This window comes from Pelobates fuscus, chromosome 1, assembly GCF_036172605.1.
Source record: "Pelobates fuscus isolate aPelFus1 chromosome 1, aPelFus1.pri, whole genome shotgun sequence".
Classification (NCBI taxonomy): Eukaryota; Metazoa; Chordata; class Amphibia; order Anura; family Pelobatidae; genus Pelobates; species Pelobates fuscus.
The window spans coordinates 115,624,242-115,646,513 of record NC_086317.1 but is presented as its reverse complement, the minus strand read 5'-3'; the positions used below and the strand labels follow the sequence as shown (position 1 = coordinate 115,646,513).

General features: G+C 40.9%; 1 protein-coding gene across 1 annotated transcript in view; it reads left to right on the top strand.

Annotated features, from left to right (window-relative positions):
• The window catches only part of ASMT (acetylserotonin O-methyltransferase), a 78,433-nt gene that overhangs the window by 43,086 nt on the left and 13,075 nt on the right, over positions 1-22,272 (top strand). Inside the window, exons 6-7 of the mRNA XM_063450179.1 lie at positions 14,457-14,597; positions 19,320-19,442. Coding sequence (XP_063306249.1) covers positions 14,457-14,597; positions 19,320-19,442 — 264 coding nt within the window. The remainder of the gene's footprint in view (positions 1-14,456; positions 14,598-19,319; positions 19,443-22,272) is intronic.

Sequence of the window (22,272 nt, the reverse complement as noted above, 5' to 3'; positions counted from 1 at the left end):
GTATGTTTTAATGTAACTGTGAAGCACTTTGGGCAACAACGTTGCAATTAAATGTGCTATATAAATAAATTATAACAGTTACTCCGCCCACTCCAGTTGTAGACTACTGGTGGAGGCAAGAACACTTCACAATTTCCCCAGAAATTGTAGCTTTTCTAGTTATTATTATTCTTATTATAGCCAAATTTGCCACCCTAACTCCTCCCACAGTTTTTACACTACATAGACAAAAATATACCAAAACGTGCAGATTGTTCCCGATCGGATTGCTATTACTTTGTGGAACGTTTCGCCGAATGGTTCACGGAATATCGTCGTTCTGGTGGCGAAATTTGTCCCATAGGAATGAATGGCAAAGCTAGAGTGGGAGCTGGCAAAAGCTGAAAAATCAGGACATGATTTCTAAACTGCCACCACTCCCTCATTTTCAGGCCCACCTACACAAATCTTATATCAAAACGTTCAGCTATCCCTGCTGCCACTAAAAATGTCCACAGCTAAGTCGTATTCCTTATAGTTTTCACAATATGACCATTTGTTTGCAACTCACGCAGTCCATTGACATTCATTGAAACTCCACTCTGCAAAGCTCACATTTGAAGGGCAATTTCGAAACTGCGACTGTGCCTTCATTGTTAATATCTCAGAGACATACTATACATCAAAATGTAGGTCTGGGTCTTGTGATTCTCACAATATAAAGCTCTTCACTGTAGGATTTATAGTTTTTAAAATACGACCGTTTGAAGATGGCAACCGCAAAAATACTCTGACCTGTGCCAGGCTGCAGCAGCAAGTGATGTCATAGACAGGGCCTTTTGCACCTGCTAATGTTTTTATAACTGTATGTTTTAATCTAACTGTGAAGCACTTTGGGCAACAACGTTGCAATTAAATGTGCTATATAAATAAATAATAACAGTTACTCCGCCCACTCCAGTTGTAGACTACTGGTGGAGGCAAGAACACTTCACACAATTTCCCCAGAAATTGTAGCTTTTCTAGTTATTATTATTCTTATTATAGCCAAATTTGCCACCCTAACTCCTCCCACAGTTTTTACACTACATAGCCGAAAATTTACCAAAACGTGCAGATTGTTCCCGATCGGATTGCTATTACTTTGTAGAACATTTCGCCGAATGGTTCTAGGAATATCGTCGTTCTTGTGGCAAAATTTGTCCCATAGGAATGAATGGCAAAGCTAGAGTGGGAGCTGGCAAAAGCTGAAAAATCAGGACATGATTTCTAAACTGCCACCACTCCCTCATTTTCAGGCCCACCTACACAAATCTTATATCAAAACGTTCAGCTATCCCTGCTGCCACTAAAAATGTCCACAGCTAAGTCGTATTCCTTATAGTTTTCACAATATGACCATTTGTTTGCAACTCACGCAGTCCATTGACATTCATTGAAACTCCACTCTGCAAAGCTCACATTTGAAGGGCAATTTCTAAACTGCGACTGTGCCTTCATTGTTAATATCTCAGAGACATACTATACATCAAAATGTAGGTCTGGGTCTTGTGATTCTCACAATATAAAGCTCTTCACTGTAGGATTTATAGTTTTTAAAATACGACCGTTTGAAGATGGCAACCGCAAAAATACTCTGACCTGTGCAAGGCTGCAGCAGCAAGTGATGTCATAGACAGGGCCTTTTGCACCTGCTAATGGTTTCTATAACTGTATGTTTTAATGTAACTGTGAAGCACTTTGGGCAACAACGTTGCAATTAAATGTGCTATATAAATAAATTATAACAGTTACTCCGCCCACTCCAGTTGTAGACTACTGGTGGAGGCAAGAACACTTCACAATTTCCCCAGAAATTGTAGCTTTTCTAGTTATTATTATTCTTATTATAGCCAAATTTGCCACCCTAACTCCTCCCACAGTTTTTACACTACATAGACAAAAATATACCAAAACGTGCAGATTGTTCCCGATCGGATTGCTATTACTTTGTGGAACGTTTCGCCGAATGGTTCACGGAATATCGTCGTTCTGGTGGCGAAATTTGTCCCATAGGAATGAATGGCAAAGCTAGAGTGGGAGCTGGCAAAAGCTGAAAAATCAGGACATGATTTCTAAACTGCCACCACTCCCTCATTTTCAGGCCCACCTACACAAATCTTATATCAAAACGTTCAGCTATCCCTGCTGCCACTAGAAATGTTCACGGCTAAGCCATAGTCCTGATAGTTTTAACAATATGACCATTTGTTTGAAACTCACGCCTTCCATTGACATTCATTGAAACTCCACTCTGCAAAGCTCACATTTGAAGGGCAATTTCGAAACTGCGACTGTGCCTTCATTGTTAATATCTCAGAGACATACTATACATCAAAATGTAGGTCTGGGTCTTGTGATTCTCACAATATAAAGCTCTTCACTGTAGGATTTATAGTTTTTAAAATACGACCGTTTGAATATGGCAACCGCCAAAATACTCTGACCTGTGCAAGGCTGCAGCAGCAAGTGATGTCATAGACAAAGCCTTTTACACCTGCTAATTTTTTATAACTGTATGTTTTAATGTAACTGTGAAGCACTTTGGGCAACAACATTGCAATTAAATGTGCTATATAAATAAATAATAACAGTTACTCCGCCCACTCCAGTTGTAGACTACTGATGGAGGCAAGAACACTTCACACAATTTCCCCAGAAATTGTAGCTTTTCTAGTTATTATTATTGTTCTTATTATAGCCAAATTTGCCACCCTAACTCCTCCCACAGTTTTTACACTACATAGACAAAAATATACCAAAACGTGCAGATTGTTCCCGATCGGATTGCTATTACTTTGTGGAACGTTTCTCCGAATGGTTCTCGGAATATCGTCGTTCTTGTGGCGAAATTTGTCCCATAGGAATGAATGGCAAAGCTAGAGTGGGAGCTGGCAAAAGCTGAAAAATCAGGACATGATTTCTAAACTGCCACCACTCCCTCATTTTCAGGCCAAACTACACAAATCTTATATCAAAACGTTCAGCTATCCCTGCTGCCACTAAAAATGTCTACAGCTAAGTCATAGTCCTTATAGTTTTCACAATATGACCATTTGTTTGCAACTCACGCAGTCCATTGACATTCATTGAAACTCCACTCTGCAAAGCTCACATTTGAAGGGCAATTTCTAAACTGCAACTGTGCCTTCATTGTTAATATCTCAGAGACATACTATACATCAAAATGTAGGTCTGGGTCTTGTGATTCTCACATTATAAAGCTCTTCACTGTAGGATTTATAGTTTTTTAAAAAACGACCATTTGAAGATGGCAACCGCAAAAATACTCTGACCTGTGCCAGGCTGCAGCAGCAAGTGATGTCATAGACAGGGCCTTTTGCACCTGCTAATGTTTTTATAACTGTATGTTTTAATGTAACTGTGAAGCACTTTGGGCAACAATGTTGCACTTAAATGTGCTATATAACTAAATAACAGTTACTCTGCCCACTCCAGTTGTAGACTACTGGTGGAGGCAAGAACACTTCACACAATTTCCTCAGAAATTGTAGCTTTTCTAGTTCTTATTCTTATTCTTATTATAGCCAAATTTGCCACCCTAACTCCTCCCACAGTTTTTACACTACATAGACGAAAATTTACCAAAACGTGCAGATTGTTCCCGATCGGATTGCTATTACTTTGTGGAACGTTTCGCCGAATGGTTCACGGAATATCGTCGTTCTTGTGGCGAAATTTGTCCCATAGGAATGAATGGCAAAGCTAGAGTGGGAGCTGGCAAAAGCTGAAAAATCAGGACATGATTTCTAAACTGCCACCACTCCCTCATTTTCAGGCCCACCTACACAAATCTTATATCAAAACGTTCAGCTATACCTGCTGCCACTAGAAATGTCCACGGCTAAGCCATAGTCCTGATAGTTTTAACAATATGACCATTTGTTTGAAACTCACGCCTTCCATTGACATTCATTGAAACTCCACTCTGCAAAGCTCACATTTGAAGGGCAATTTCGAAACTGCGACTGTGCCTTCATTGTTAATATCTCAGAGACATACTATACATCAAAATGTAGGTCTGGGTCTTGTGATTCTCACAATATAAAGCTCTTCACTGTAGGATTTATAGTTTTTAAAATACGACCGTTTGAATATGGCAACCGCCAAAATACTCTGACCTGTGCAAGGCTGCAGCAGCAAGTGATGTCATAGACAAAGCCTTTTACACCTGCTAATTTTTTATAACTGTATGTTTTAATGTAACTGTGAAGCACTTTGGGCAACAACATTGCAATTAAATGTGCTATATAAATAAATAATAACAGTTACTCCGCCCACTCCAGTTGTAGACTACTGATGGAGGCAAGAACACTTCACACAATTTCCCCAGAAATTGTAGCTTTTCTAGTTATTATTATTATTCTTATTATAGCCAAATTTGCCACCCTAACTCCTCCCACAGTTTTTACACTACATAGACAAAAATATACCAAAACGTGCAGATTGTTCCCGATCGGATTGCTATTACTTTGTGGAACGTTTCTCCGAATGGTTCTCGGAATATCGTCGTTCTTGTGGCGAAATTTGTCCCATAGGAATGAATGGCAAAGCTAGAGTGGGAGCTGGCAAAAGCTGAAAAATCAGGACATGATTTCTAAACTGCCACCACTCCCTCATTTTCAGGCCAAACTACACAAATCTTATATCAAAACGTTCAGCTATCCCTGCTGCCACTAAAAATGTCTACAGCTAAGTCATAGTCCTTATAGTTTTCACAATATGACCATTTGTTTGCAACTCACGCAGTCCATTGACATTCATTGAAACTCCACTCTGCAAAGCTCACATTTGAAGGGCAATTTCTAAACTGCAACTGTGCCTTCATTGTTAATATCTCAGAGACATACTATACATCAAAATGTAGGTCTGGGTCTTGTGATTCTCACATTATAAAGCTCTTCACTGTAGGATTTATAGTTTTTTAAAAAACGACCATTTGAAGATGGCAACCGCAAAAATACTCTGACCTGTGCCAGGCTGCAGCAGCAAGTGATGTCATAGACAGGGCCTTTTGCACCTGCTAATGTTTTTATAACTGTATGTTTTAATGTAACTGTGAAGCACTTTGGGCAACAATGTTGCACTTAAATGTGCTATATAACTAAATAACAGTTACTCTGCCCACTCCAGTTGTAGACTACTGGTGGAGGCAAGAACACTTCACACAATTTCCTCAGAAATTGTAGCTTTTCTAGTTCTTATTCTTATTCTTATTATAGCCAAATTTGCCACCCTAACTCCTCCCACAGTTTTTACACTACATAGACGAAAATTTACCAAAACGTGCAGATTGTTCCCGATCGGATTGCTATTACTTTGTGGAACGTTTCGCCGAATGGTTCACGGAATATCGTCGTTCTTGTGGCGAAATTTGTCCCATAGGAATGAATGGCAAAGCTAGAGTGGGAGCTGGCAAAAGCTGAAAAATCAGGACATGATTTCTAAACTGCCACCACTCCCTCATTTTCAGGCCCACCTACACAAATCTTATATCAAAACGTTCAGCTATCCCTGCTGCCACTAGAAATGTCCACGGCTAAGCCATAGTCCTGATAGTTTTAACAATATGACCATTTGTTTGAAACTCACGCCTTCCATTGACATTCATTGAAACTCCACTCTGCAAAGCTCACATTTGAAGGGCAATTTCGAAACTGCGACTGTGCCTTCATTGTTAATATCTCAGAGACATACTATACATCAAAATGTAGGTCTGGGTCTTGTGATTCTCACAATATAAAGCTCTTCACTGTAGGATTTATAGTTTTTAAAATACGACCGTTTGAATATGGCAACCGCCAAAATACTCTGACCTGTGCAAGGCTGCAGCAGCAAGTGATGTCATAGACAAAGCCTTTTACACCTGCTAATTTTTTATAACTGTATGTTTTAATGTAACTGTGAAGCACTTTGGGCAACAACATTGCAATTAAATGTGCTATATAAATAAATAATAACAGTTACTCCGCCCACTCCAGTTGTAGACTACTGATGGAGGCAAGAACACTTCACACAATTTCCCCAGAAATTGTAGCTTTTCTAGTTATTATTATTATTCTTATTATAGCCAAATTTGCCACCCTAACTCCTCCCACAGTTTTTACACTACATAGACGAAAATTTACCAAAACGTGCAGATTGTTCCCGATCGGATTGCTATTACTTTGTGGAACGTTTCTCCGAATGGTTCTCGGAATATCGTCGTTCTTGTGGCGAAATTTGTCCCATAGGAATGAATGGCAAAGCTAGAGTGGGAGCTGGCAAAAGCTGAAAAATCAGGACATGATTTCTAAACTGCCACCACTCCCTCATTTTCAGGCCAAACTACACAAATCTTATATCAAAACGTTCAGCTATCCCTGCTGCCACTAAAAATGTCTACAGCTAAGTCATAGTCCTTATAGTTTTCACAATATGTCCATTTGTTTGCAACTCACGCAGTCCATTGACATTCATTGAAACTCCACTCTGCAAAGCTCACATTTGAAGGGCAATTTCTAAACTGCAACTGTGCCTTCATTGTTAATAGCTCAGAGACATACTATACATCGAAATGTAGGTCTGGGTCTTGTGATTCTCACATTATAAAGCTCTTCACTGTAGGATTTATAGTTTTTTAAAAAACGACCATTTGAAGATGGCAACCGCAAAAATACTCTGACCTGTGCCAGGCTGCAGCAGCAAGTGATGTCATAGACAGGGCCTTTTGCACCTGCTAATGTTTTTATAACTGTATGTTTTAATGTAACTGTGAAGCACTTTGGGCAACAATGTTGCACTTAAATGTGCTATATAACTAAATAACAGTTACTCTGCCCACTCCAGTTGTAGACTACTGGTGGAGGCAAGAACACTTCACACAATTTCCTCAGAAATTGTAGCTTTTCTAGTTCTTATTCTTATTCTTATTATAGCCAAATTTGCCACCCTAACTCCTCCCACAGTTTTTACACTACATAGACGAAAATTTACCAAAACGTGCAGATTGTTCCCGATCGGATTGCTATTACTTTGTGGAACGTTTCGCCGAATGGTTCACGGAATATCGTCGTTCTTGTGGCGAAATTTGTCCCATAGGAATGAATGGCAAAGCTAGAGTGGGAGCTGGCAAAAGCTGAAAAATCAGGACATGATTTATAAACTGCCACCACTCCCTCATTTTCAGGCCCACCTACACAAATCTTATATCAAAACGTTCAGCTATCCCTGCTGCCACTAGAAATGTCCACGGCTAAGCCATAGTCCTGATAGTTTTAACAATATGACCATTTGTTTGAAACTCACGCCTTCCATTGACATTCATTGAAACTCCACTCTGCAAAGCTCACATTTGAAGGGCAATTTCGAAACTGCGACTGTGCCTTCATTGTTAATATCTCAGAGACATACTATACATCAAAATGTAGGTCTGGGTCTTGTGATTCTCACAATATAAAGCTCTTCACTGTAGGATTTATAGTTTTTAAAATACGACCGTTTGAATATGGCAACCGCCAAAATACTCTGACCTGTGCAAGGCTGCAGCAGCAAGTGATGTCATAGACAAAGCCTTTTACACCTGCTAATTTTTTATAACTGTATGTTTTAATGTAACTGTGAAGCACTTTGGGCAACAACATTGCAATTAAATGTGCTATATAAATAAATAATAACAGTTACTCCGCCCACTCCAGTTGTAGACTACTGATGGAGGCAAGAACACTTCACACAATTTCCCCAGAAATTGTAGCTTTTCTAGTTATTATTATTATTCTTATTATAGCCAAATTTGCCACCCTAACTCCTCCCACAGTTTTTACACTACATAGACAAAAATATACCAAAACGTGCAGATTGTTCCCGATCGGATTGCTATTACTTTGTGGAACGTTTCTCCGAATGGTTCTCGGAATATCGTCGTTCTTGTGGCGAAATTTGTCCCATAGGAATGAATGGCAAAGCTAGAGTGGGAGCTGGCAAAAGCTGAAAAATCAGGACATGATTTCTAAACTGCCACCACTCCCTCATTTTCAGGCCAAACTACACAAATCTTATATCAAAACGTTCAGCTATCCCTGCTGCCACTAAAAATGTCTACAGCTAAGTCATAGTCCTTATAGTTTTCACAATATGACCATTTGTTTGCAACTCACGCAGTCCATTGACATTCATTGAAACTCCACTCTGCAAAGCTCACATTTGAAGGGCAATTTCTAAACTGCAACTGTGCCTTCATTGTTAATAGCTCAGAGACATACTATACATCGAAATGTAGGTCTGGGTCTTGTGATTCTCACATTATAAAGCTCTTCACTGTAGGATTTATAGTTTTTTAAAAAACGACCATTTGAAGATGGCAACCGCAAAAATACTCTGACCTGTGCCAGGCTGCAGCAGCAAGTGATGTCATAGACAGGGCCTTTTGCACCTGCTAATGTTTTTATAACTGTATGTTTTAATGTAACTGTGAAGCACTTTGGGCAACAATGTTGCACTTAAATGTGCTATATAACTAAATAACAGTTACTCTGCCCACTCCAGTTGTAGACTACTGGTGGAGGCAAGAACACTTCACACAATTTCCTCAGAAATTGTAGCTTTTCTAGTTCTTATTCTTATTCTTATTATAGCCAAATTTGCCACCCTAACTCCTCCCACAGTTTTTACACTACATAGACGAAAATTTACCAAAACGTGCAGATTGTTCCCGATCGGATTGCTATTACTTTGTGGAACGTTTCGCCGAATGGTTCACGGAATATCGTCGTTCTTGTGGCGAAATTTGTCCCATAGGAATGAATGGCAAAGCTAGAGTGGGAGCTGGCAAAAGCTGAAAAATCAGGACATGATTTCTAAACTGCCACCACTCCCTCATTTTCAGGCCCACCTACACAAATCTTATATCAAAACGTTCAGCTATCCCTGCTGCCACTAGAAATGTCCACGGCTAAGCCATAGTCCTGATAGTTTTAACAATATGACCATTTGTTTGAAACTCACGCCTTCCATTGACATTCATTGAAACTCCACTCTGCAAAGCTCACATTTGAAGGGCAATTTCGAAACTGCGACTGTGCCTTCATTGTTAATATCTCAGAGACATACTATACATCAAAATGTAGGTCTGGGTCTTGTGATTCTCACAATATAAAGCTCTTCACTGTAGGATTTATAGTTTTTAAAATACGACCGTTTGAATATGGCAACCGCCAAAATACTCTGACCTGTGCAAGGCTGCAGCAGCAAGTGATGTCATAGACAAAGCCTTTTACACCTGCTAATTTTTTATAACTGTATGTTTTAATGTAACTGTGAAGCACTTTGGGCAACAACATTGCAATTAAATGTGCTATATAAATAAATAATAACAGTTACTCCGCCCACTCCAGTTGTAGACTACTGATGGAGGCAAGAACACTTCACACAATTTCCCCAGAAATTGTAGCTTTTCTAGTTATTATTAAGTGTTCTTGCATAGCAAGACCACTTAATGTTATCTCACATATATATTATTATTATTATTCTTATTATTCTTATTATAGCCAAATTTGCCACCCTAACTCCTCCCACAGTTTTTACACTACATAGACAAAAATATACCAAAACGTGCAGATTGTTCCCGATCGGATTGCTATTACTTTGTGGAACGTTTCGCCGAATGGTTCACGGAATATCGTCGTTCTTGTGGCGAAATTTGTCCCATAGGAATGAATGGCAAAGCTAGAGTGGGAGCTGGCAAAAGCTGAAAAATCAGGACATGATTTCTAAACTGCCACCACTCCCTCATTTTCAGGCCCACCTACACAAATCTTATATCAAAACGTTCAGCTATCCCTGCTGCCACTAGAAATGTCCACGGCTAAGCCATAGTCCTTATAGTTTTCACAATATGACCATTTGTTTGCAACGCACGCCTTCCATTGACATTTATTGAAACTCCACTCTGCAAAGCTCACATTTGAAGGGCAATTTCTAAACTGCGACTGTGCCTTCATTGTTAATATCTCAGAGACATACTATACATCAAAATGTAGGTCTGGGTCTTGTGATTCTCACAATATAAAGCTCTTCACTGTAGGAATTATAGTTTTTAAAATACGACCGTTTGAAGATGGCAACCGCCAAAATACTCTGACCTGTGCAAGGCTGCAGCAGCAAGTGATGTCATAGACAAAGCCTTTTACACCTGCTAATTTTTTTATAACTGTATGTTTTAATGTAACTGTGAAGCACTTTGGGCAACAACATTGCAATTAAATGTGCTATATAAATAAATACTAACAGTTACTCCGCCCACTCTAGTTAAGTGTTCTTGCATAGCAAGACCACTTAATGTTATCTCACATATATATTATTATTATTATTCTTATTATTCTTATTATAGCCAAATTTGCCACCCTAACTCCTCCCACAGTTTTTACACTACATAGACAAAAATATACCAAAACGTGCAGATTGTTCCCGATCGGATTGCTATTACTTTGTGGAACGTTTCGCCGAATGGTTCTCGGAATATCGTCGTTCTTGTGGCAAAATTTTTCCCATAGGAATGAATGGCAAAGCTAGAGTGGGAGCTGGCAAAAGCTGAAAAATCAGGACATGATTTCTAAACTGCCACCACTCCCTCATTTTCAGGCCCACCTACACAATTCTTATATCAGAACGTTCAGCTATCCCTGCTGCCACTAGAAATGTCCACGGCTAAGCCATAGTCCTGATAGTTTTCACAATATGACCATTTGTTTGCAACTCACGCCTTCCATTGACATTCATTGAAACTCTACTCTGCAAAGCTCACATTTGAAGGGCATTTTCTAAACTGCGACTGTGCCTTCATTGTTAATATCTCAGAGACATACTATACATCAAAATGTAGGTCTGGGTCTTGTGATTCTCACAATATAAAGCTCTTCACTGTAGGATTTATAGTTTTAGAAATATGACCGTTTGAAGATGGCAACCGCAAAAATACTCTGACCTGTGCCAGGCTGCAGCAGCAAGTGATGTCATAGACAAAGCATTTTACACCTGCTCATTTTTTTATAACTGTATGTTTTAATGTAACTGTGAAGCACTTTGGGCAACAACATTGCAATTAAATGTGCTATATAAATAAATAATAACAGTTACTCCGCCCACTCCAGTTGTAGACTACTGGTGGAGGCAAGAACACTTCACAATTTCCCCAGAAATTGTAGCTTTTCTAGTTATTATTCTTATTATAGCCAAATTTGCCACCCTAACTCCTCCCACAGTTTTTACACTACATAGACAAAAATATACCAAAACGTGCAGATTGTTCCCGATCGGATTGCTATTACTTTGTGGAACGTTTCTCCGAATGGTTCTCGGAATATCGTCGTTCTTGTGGCGAAATTTGTCCCATAGGAATGAATGGCAAAGCTAGAGTGGGAGCTGGCAAAAGCTGAAAAATCAGGACATGATTTCTAAACTGCCACCACTCCCTCATTTTCAGGCCAAACTACACAAATCTTATATCAAAACGTTCAGCTATCCCTGCTGCCACTAAAAATGTCTACAGCTAAGTCATAGTCCTTATAGTTTTCACAATATGACCATTTGTTTGCAACTCACGCAGTCCATTGACATTCATTGAAACTCCACTCTGCAAAGCTCACATTTGAAGGGCAATTTCTAAACTGCAACTGTGCCTTCATTGTTAATAGCTCAGAGACATACTATACATCGAAATGTAGGTCTGGGTCTTGTGATTCTCACATTATAAAGCTCTTCACTGTAGGATTTATAGTTTTTTAAAAAACGACCATTTGAAGATGGCAACCGCAAAAATACTCTGACCTGTGCCAGGCTGCAGCAGCAAGTGATGTCATAGACAGGGCCTTTTGCACCTGCTAATGTTTTTATAACTGTATGTTTTAATGTAACTGTGAAGCACTTTGGGCAACAATGTTGCACTTAAATGTGCTATATAACTAAATAACAGTTACTCTGCCCACTCCAGTTGTAGACTACTGGTGGAGGCAAGAACACTTCACACAATTTCCTCAGAAATTGTAGCTTTTCTAGTTCTTATTCTTATTCTTATTATAGCCAAATTTGCCACCCTAACTCCTCCCACAGTTTTTACACTACATAGACGAAAATTTACCAAAACGTGCAGATTGTTCCCGATCGGATTGCTATTACTTTGTGGAACGTTTCGCCGAATGGTTCACGGAATATCGTCGTTCTTGTGGCGAAATTTGTCCCATAGGAATGAATGGCAAAGCTAGAGTGGGAGCTGGCAAAAGCTGAAAAATCAGGACATGATTTATAAACTGCCACCACTCCTTCATTTTCAAGCCCACCTACACAAATCTTATATCAAAACGTTCAGCTATCCCTGCTGCCACTAGAAATGTCCACGGCTAAGCCATAGTCCTTATAGTTTTCACAATATGACCATTTGTTTGCAACTCACGCAGTCCCATGACATTCATTGAAACTCCACTCTGCAAAGCTCACATTTGAAGGGCAATTTCTAAACTGCGACTGTGCCTTCATTGTTAATATCTCAGAGACAAACTATACATCAAAATGTAGGTATGGGTCTTGTGATTCTCACAATATAAAGCTCTTCACTGTAGGATTTATAGTTTTTAAAATACGACCGTTTGAAGATGGCAACCGCAAAAATACTCTGACCTGGGCAAGGCTGCAGCAGCTAGTGATGTCATAGACAGGGCCTTTTGCACCTGCTAATGGTTTGTATAACTGTATGTTTTAATGTAACTGTGAAGCACTTTGGGCAACAACGTTGCAATTAAATGTGCTATATAAATAAATAATAACAGTTACTCCACCCACTCCAGTTGTAGACTACTGGTGGAGGCAAGAACACTTCACACAATTTCCCAAGAAATTGTAGCTTTTCTAGTTTAATTAAAAATGTTTAATTTTTTTTTTGTTGCTGTAACTTTTACTTCAGTCACTTACCTACCCTATTTTAGCTTCTAATCCCTCCATTACAGATCCCAAGCACCCACTACATGCCCCAGATCCCCTCTACTGTCCTTCCCTTCCCCCACTAAAGGCCTTACCCCCCCCCCCATTAAACGTCTTGCCACCCACTTCAGCCTCTAACCTCCAAAATGCTGCCTCTTACTGCCACTACTGCCCCATCCCTCTCTTCCACCCCCTACTACAGCACCCAAGCCCCTCAATACGTCTTATAACCCCTCTATACAGCAGCAAACATCCACTACAGTCCCTATACCAAGCTACAACTTCAAACCCCCACTACTGCCTTAATAAACTACTGGTCCTAATTTTTGAGGGGACAGCAAAGTTATACTGTTATACAGGCTGTACACTTACTACTTTACATTGTAGCAGAGTGTCATTTCTTCAGTGTTGTCACATGAAAAGATATAATAAAATATTTACAAAAATGTGATGGATGTACTCACTTTTCTGAGACACTGTAGTTGCTGTGCTGCAAATGTATCTATTGAATACCAAGGATGCATGGTACTGTTGGTAGGAACTTGGTGTTATAAAGGTCTACTCAGTAAAGAGAGAATTAAGATGGGAATTTTAAACTTTCATTTAAAATAGTGCAGCTGAGTTATCCAACTTGGCTACTTTGGCCTTAAGTTTGAAATTCCCATGTCAATTCTTTCTTTGTTGAGTAGACCCTATAATCTGCACTATGATAAGTAGGCAGAGATTAATTATGTGGGTTGGGCAGTGTGGGCGAAGCTTTGTGGCAGTGGCTGTGGTAAATTTTCAAGTAAGTAATTGATAACTGTGCTGCAAAGTGACCCTGGAATTCTTTTTCAAATGTTGGCAAATATGGAGTAGTACATGGTGGAAACCCCAAAACATAGAATCTGGAAGAGGAATTCAAGCAGACTCCTTAATAGCAATGAGGGTGTAAAATATACAATTTAAAAAACCATTGAGCGTGTACTAACCAGCTGCAAGTGAAAACATAAAAATTAAGGTGTGTGAAAATATGTTGCCACAAGGGTATGTCTAATTCTCCTTTAATGTGTTGCCAGTTACAATAGTTCCAATTTGTGAATATATTTGTGCAGTTATGAAATTTAGCAACAATTTGCTATTTGATGAGTAGTCATTACATGTTAACATGTCTTTTTAGCACGTTTTAGTACATGCTACCTAGTATATGCACGTGTGTTTATGCAATAGTCACACACTATTGTATGCAAGTTTATGCATACATACTTATTTTTTATTCTCTGTTAAAAATAGACCTAATACAGCAGTTTAAATAGAACATTTCCCTTACACACTAAATCAAATTAAAAATTACGGGAGTGTTATGGATTATACTGTTCACTTTTACTTGGATTATGCTGCAAATTTTACTTTACTCATTTGTTTGTGTTATATGTTATGTCTATGTTATGTTGTTTAGATTTACTAAATCTATCTTACATTTTTTTTAGGTTGTTCAGGCGCTCTTGCAAAGCACTTTGTTTCTGCATTTCCTGAATCTAACGTCACAATTCTAGATTTGCCTAAAGTGGTAGAAACTGCAAAAAAACACTTCATAATGGACAATGAACCTCGTATTTCTTTTCTTGAAGGTATGTGTGTAAAATTAGCAGTTTAAATTCTAAAAATGTATTTCAAATATTTCTTTTTTTTACATTTTTATTTTGGTTGTGCACACAAAACAAAGATGGTGCCCTTGCCACAACAGCATAGGTAGGCAAGCACAGTAACAGATAAAATATAATGTGGGTATGACAATTGCCGAATCTGCACATTTTTAAAATATTAATAACGAGTTAGATAATCATGTCCTGGTACACATCGGAATAGTAGCTGACTGACAAGCAGATCGTCCAGACATGGAGTCGATTGAGGAAGTAATATAGGAGTGCTAAACCAAGATATGATAACTGACATTGTGGTAGTCAAAAGAAAATAACACAACAGAAAATACAGTGCTAATCTTGTATGTACGTAGTGGGCATTGGATGAGATATCCCCTTCAAACCAACCATAAATCCCCCAATAACGACAGACACAAAAACTTGGATATAACAGGCTACAGCATTTATTATGACAAAAACGTCCTTGCCAATCTAACACATCCCTTCCCAAAGGCTCTCACCTCCCCACTCGGCATAATACCCTTTTGTAGAGACCCAACCATAATGCCCCCCACCATCCGGCTTTTAACTCGGTGGGGACATGTCCAACCTGGGACCCCTTAGGGTTCACCATAAGAGACAGAGGAGGATGAGACCCGGCATTATCCCCTTACTCATCTACCTGCAAACTATCTCCGACCCTATCTGGCAAGGACATGCCCCTGCCACAAACCCCACTGTTTTACACCTAAAATCAGCGGTGAGCCCCACCCAAACAACCTATGTCCTGTTCCACTGCCTCCTAGATTGCCAAATTAAAGAGGGCGTGCCCGACCTCAGCAAAATGCACCCACCTGGTCGAAATAAATTCGCCGCCTGTTCTAAACCTGATGGCAAATGGAAATAACCTGAACCCCCACTACAAACTTTGAAACCCACCTATTAACCCTTTTGCGGCAACGCTCCAGTGCACTGTGGCTGTGAGACTGCCCCCAAAAGTTTCCAGCAACTACTTCTGACCAGATTATACAGACGTCAGGGATCAAGATCAATAATAGGGACAAGTCCCTTCCAACCATGGCCACCAAACCCCCGCCCAGCGCGGTCCCCATATCTCTACCCCCCAGATGGATTACTAACACAGATGGCGCCCCTAGCATTCGAGAGAGCCTGACCAATTTAGGGAGGAGCCGGACCCACCTCACGCCCCCAGCGCCAAATTCTGAACTTCCGCAGCCGAAGGCATAAAACCGAGAAGCTCCCCACCGGCAGGACTGCTGCTTGCAGTGGATGTAGGAGTGCCCGATCAACAAGACCCTGGGGGGAACGAACCAGAGGAGGAAAACATTTAGCTCAGCAGACCGGCAGGATGCACATAGGAACTGTGTATTCCCACCTCCCCATCCTTTGCACCTCTTGCTCTGGCATACCCAGCCGAGAAGTCTCTGTCGCTGCACCAATTTGGAAAGAGTGCCCAACTCTGCACCCTCCAAACCCAACGCAGTCAACCCTAAGCGAAAGCACCTGGCATAACTGTGCAGGAGGGCACCCAATACCGGCCTCCTAGAATCCACAGAAATCCAAACCCTGCACAGACCCTAACCGCCTGCCGCACCAGAAAAACCTTGGTCTCAACCTTCCAGCCATGATATTTAAACAGAAAGCTGAGCCCAGATAAGCACAAGGACACCGCTGAAGGTGACTTACCCACCGTAACCCAACTACAAGAGCCGCAACAGACCCTGCAATCAAGCAGACGAATACTGAACGACCCCTACTTCCGACTTGAGCGCATGCCATTCCACCCATACCTTAGAATACCTGGCTCAAGTGGAACTAGACACCGATCCACAAACCATGTCCATCAGCCTGCTGTACCCAGGGACCACAGTTCCACTGGACACGGGTAACCCTCCTTGTCCGCGTGAGGCACCGCCACCCAGAACTCTTCCCACTGTGAATGAGAGAGAGCATCCGCAATCACATCATGAACCTCCGGAACATGTGGCACCCTACACGACGCATTGAGGCACAAGCACCACAGCACTAAGCGCTGAAGCAAATGGACCACCGGCGGAAAAGAGGCAGAGAACTGGTTAATTGCCTGCAGGATCCCTAGATAGTCACAATGAAAAATGACCCACTGGTCCTGCAGTCCCAAACCTCACAATTCCAATGCCACCACTATGGGGAAAGCTCAAAAAAGGCAAGGCTTCCAGTCAGGCGCAAGGCGCTCCATGCCTACGGCCAGGTATCGGAATACCAACGCAACCACAAGATTGCTCCAAAGCCGAGGGAACCCGCAGTGTCCGTATACAGGTGAAGATCCGAACTGGACACCACGTGCGCTTGCCAATAAGACCTCCCAACAAACGAAGCCAGGAAGGAATCCCCGACTGCCAGGACATCCCACAACTACCGCGTGAGCCAAGTAAAATGCCTAGGCCTCACCACCCAAGCGGTCGCTGCTGCCACGCTCCTGCCACGCTCCTGCCACGCTCCTGCTGAACACCTGCCCCATGGGCAGGACACGACAGGTGATATTCAACTCCCCCAAAAGAGACTGCAGCTGGCACAGCTGTCTCTGTTGCAAGCCCTGGGCCACCGCCACCTAGCAGCGCAGCCCTTCCACTTTATCCTGTGCCAAACGGCACTCCAAGACCACCGGATCAATCTTGATTCCCAAGAAGCTAAGGCCCGACATCGGCCCCAACATTCAATCAGGAGCCAGGTGAAACCCGAAGTGGCCAAACACCTTGTCCACCGTAACGAGCAAGATTCGACAAGCCGGGGTCTTTGATGAGCCCGCAAACAAAGAGATAGATCCCGACTCCTGCTTCACCACCCACTACAGGAAAGGGCTGAAGCATTCAAAAGAAAAACAGGATATGGAATAACCCATCGGGAGGCACATATCCACGTACTCCCGGCCCTCGAAAACACAACCGAGGAGGTGATGGCAGTCCTTTGCTGGCAGTGCCCCCCAGGGCTTGCCGCCCTGACCAGGCGAACAGCAGCATCGAATGAAGCGTAAGACACCTGACACAGCTCTGACGAGATACCATCATTCACCGAACCCCCATGAGTGTAAGACAAATGATGAATTGGGTGAAATTTCCCTGCCTCCTTCTTGGGCACCACGTGCAAATTGGGCAGCGGAAGGACATCAAATGGCCCTGCCACCCGCTCCAGCGATACCCCCTTCTGGAGCGTGTCTAGGACCATTTGAGGATAATCCAGCACCGATTCCAAGTTCCGAGGAGGGAATCCAGAACCCATGTGCAAACCCATCCAGAAGTAATCCCGCAGCCTGACTGTTCCCATATGTCCGAGCCAGGGGCGCATCTCGTTTACGATCACCGGCGTCTGCACCCTTAGCCCCCACATCCCATTTGTCACCCTTAAAACAGCGCAAGGCTGAGTGGGCACCACCGCAATGGTAGCATTCATGCTTAAACGGCATGACACACCCCACTGATTCTCATTGAACTTCCAGCAACAGTCTGGTCGTTGATGCGAGGCCAATGGGGTGGAGCCGCCCCCCCAAGAATGGAAGACATCCCCCCTCAGCGCACCGCCGGGCGAGACATGATGGAGAGCCACAGGCCAATGTCCATCTGATCCCATGAGATAGAGGGGCAACACTATATAATATGCCTAATAGCCAGTTTTTGCGTCTATATAAAAATTGTAGTGATCCAAAATTATTTGATGAACAGGCACATTTTTTTAAAAACTAGACTAGTTGAAAAAAATTATCACTCGAGGTCGCTAGATAACTTTATAGAGAAAATTAAAGAAAAAGAGCGTAAAGACGTCTTAAATCCAGATAGTGAGATATCTACTACTAAAAAAGAATGGGAACCCTTCAACTATTCCCATTGTTTTGAATTATAATGAAAATGCCAGACAAGTTAAACACATTATTAATAAATATTGGCATATTCTCAGATCAGATCCAGCTCTTAAAAAGATTACAGGGGAAAAACCAACTATAGTGTATAGAGGTGCAAAAAATCTAAAGCAACATTTAACCACCAGTTTTATTAGAGATAAAAAGAACAATACCAGATTTTTTAATATTGAACAGGGTTTGAACATGCATGCATTTATCTATGCATTTTTTTCTTTGGGGTTATATAAAAAAGTGGTTTGTAAAAACGGCAAAAAGCTCTCAGTTGCTACCTTTGCAAGCCCTCCCCTTCTATCCTAGCCAGACTTTATTTGACTGTCCAATAACAGACTCCCTAATGCAGCTCAATAAGAAGTCTTCACTGAGCTAGACAATCAGGAAGTAGCCGGACCAATTGTCTGACTCACAGCCAGGGGATGTAACTAAGTTAATGTATAAAAGTGCCAACTTCTATAGTAATTAGGCACTTTTTTGTACATTTTAAATAGAGGACACAATCTCCACACATAAAGTACTTTAGCAAGCTTTGTTTTAGGGATCTGGAGTTTCCCTTTAACGCCAAATTTCAGGTCAGATTAGCTGAACTCAAAGCATAGGTGGCATTGAGTTTTCTTTTTTATATCTAGTTCTGCACTTTTGATCTTAATGTTGAAATTCACTTTAATTTATCACTTTCCTGAGTTATTACATGGTAAACTGTAAAGCATGTGTTCCTCACAAATTATTTAAATTGGCATATTCAATTTCGTATTTTCTTACTGCTTTCCAATGATGGTCTCTTTGCTCTCCCACTTAAGGAGATTTCTTTAATGACCCAATTCCTGAAGCTGACCTTTTTATTATCGCTCGGATAATTCATGACTGGAAAGAAGATAAATGTGTCCAGTTGCTGACAAAAATTTACCAGTCATGCAGAAAAGGTAAGTTCATTTTTTTAGCTGATTATTTATTACTGTTTCATGCTAAATAAATAATATTTTTGAAGGCACTTCTAAAAATGTATATGTAACTGCTTAAAATGTATGTATAATTAATTGTGATACTCATTTAAGAGCCATAACTAATTGTCACTTAATAGCCTGGAGCGATTTTGACATTTTTACTTGTTCTTCGAAAAATAATTATCTAATATTTGATTTATAGTATATTAAATATAACATCAAAGTCCCCTACCCTCCTGCTCATACAACTTGCAGTTCTATGACCCTTTAGCTCTTGCGTATGTTCACCTTAAAGTGGCACTGTCCCACCCCCAAGTCAAACTCAGTCAAACATCATCTACTGAGACAAGCTACCGCAACTAAGTTTGTAATTTCCCCCAGCCGTCAACAGTAACGACTGTAGGGAATTAGCTCTTATCACAAGATCACAAGATCTTCTATAGACCTCAATGCTGTACTCTTTTGCATGGGGACACTGGGAGACCTGTTACTTAAACTAGAATAGAGCCTATATGATCAGAAGAGACACAGTGGTGGTAGTGGGGAGAAAGCGGGGGGTAACCCCTAATTGATTGGTTACTTTTAAATAAAACCATGCTAAAGAAAAAGGGGAAAAAACAAATCCAAAAACTACCATCAGGTGTCTCCTAAGAGCTGCAATTAGTAAATAATATCGAGGTGAAGCCTTTTCACTATTACATATAATAGTTTAAAATTTAACTTTTAATGTTTGTAGTTAATATGGGTCACAAAAAGAATAATAAAAATAAAGAAAAAAAATTGTAAAAATAACACACAAACAAAATAAAGCAGGATGTTTAGTCCTATTTTTGTCTGGTAATATATGTTGTACAGGCACGGCAACAGCTCTGAGGGTTGTGAATAGGTAGGAAGGTTATCTGTACATATTGGTGTCAGTGTAGCAAGTCAAAGTCTGGAGGAAAAAACGAGCTACAAATTACCTAGATTTAACTACAGTAGAGATCTAGTATTCCTTGTAGGTACCTACTTGACTAAACCCGTTTTTGACGCTACAGCCCCCCCAATATAGGATGAGATAACAGTATATGAGAGCTGAGCCTTCAGTCTGATGATAATCTGCCTATTCAGATGTATTACAGAAAGAAGATACAGGTTTAAGGGCTATGAGTAAATATTCACTCATTCCTATAGCAGGCTGATCGGAAGGGAGATACAAATCTGGTTGATTCTGTTACAATAAAATTCTTAAGTTACTTTGTATGTGCTCATTTGATACAGCCCGTTCTGATTTTCAGCCTATGAAGGTTTAGCGTGTCAAAGAGAGCTAAGCCTTCAGTCTAATGATTGTAGATTTTCTGCACTATAACACAGACGGATAGGAATAGAAGCTACACGAAAAGAGGTGCAAATTAATTATATCCTGAATTAGTGAAGGATCTAATGTGCCTTCGAGGGCACCCCTTAAATAAATTCCTGCTCTAGCATTAAAAAAAAAAAAACACTGTTAAACAAGGTAAGCAATATGCTCGTGCGGACTAAACATACGAAGACAGGATGCCTAAATGACAGATAAGTATACCATCGATGTCAGGTCACGGCGGTGTGTGTTAACACCTAAGAAGTGCCAGCTAGGTGTCCTGAGCCAGGATAGCTCATCAGAAGAGAAACCTGGGGACACTGAGACACTTGGGGACACTGAGACACTTGGAAACACTGGAAGTCGTGGACTCTTGGAGACATGGGGACACTGGCAATCTCCGTATACACTGAGAAAAATACCAACATTTGTATTGCCTGTATTACTGCAATACCAGCACCCCCCAGGCAGTCTCAAATACCTGCTTTTTTTCAATGGGCCTATTTCATGGGCATGGGCCTGGAGCTGCAGCTCTATCAGCCCCTATGTTAATCCAGCCCTGGCTCAAAGTGAGCTTTTCACATAGTCATTTAAATGCAAAGATTGTGCTCAGCTGCGGTGATACTAAACTTGCAGATCCTCAATGGAAACCCAAAGGGTTTAACCAGACCATTACAGGTTCTCTCTGCATTCCCCCTGCTGATTGTGCTGGGTTTGCCAGATGTTCAGCACTGGTCACACTGTCATCAGTAGAGGCTGCATGATTTTGTTTCTTAATTACATGGACATGTCCATGTATTGCTGGACACTGTCAGTAGATAGTGGTCACAATCCATTGTCTACTCTTTAAATTGGAAAGCAATCTGCTTATATCAGCACTAATATCAGCAGAGGTATTCCTTATGGTTAGGGTCAGGGCTGGGCTGGGAATAAAGAGCAGCCCTGGAAAATCCTTTTATACCAGCCCTATAATGCATCACTTCAGTATAGCATGCAAATACAGAAGTGGAAAGAAAGACAACATTGAAAATTCTTCCTGCAACTTGAAGGACACATAGAGCCCCCTTCAGCTTGCTAAAGTGCTTTAGGTGTTAACTGTGTGCCCCCCAATTCATAAAACTGATGATTTCAAGAGAAATTGTCATGTCTTTGAATTAGTTTTGGACCACCCCCTTGCAGTCTGCTAGCCAAATAAGAGAGTTATCTGCTAAATGGCTCCCTAATTTGGTATCCTCGACTATGACAAATCTACATAATAGACAGATGAAATGTCAAAATTAACAAAAGCAATTCTTCATTTGATCTTTCAGCTGTTTAGGATTTGCTATCCTTATGTGGGATTGCCATATTTATAAATACCAAATTAGGGAGCTATTTACTAAACTCATACACATTCTCATACACACATTTAAACACAGACATACTTAGCTTCCCTACCTGTGCCTGGGAGAGCTGAGATGGATCCTCTCT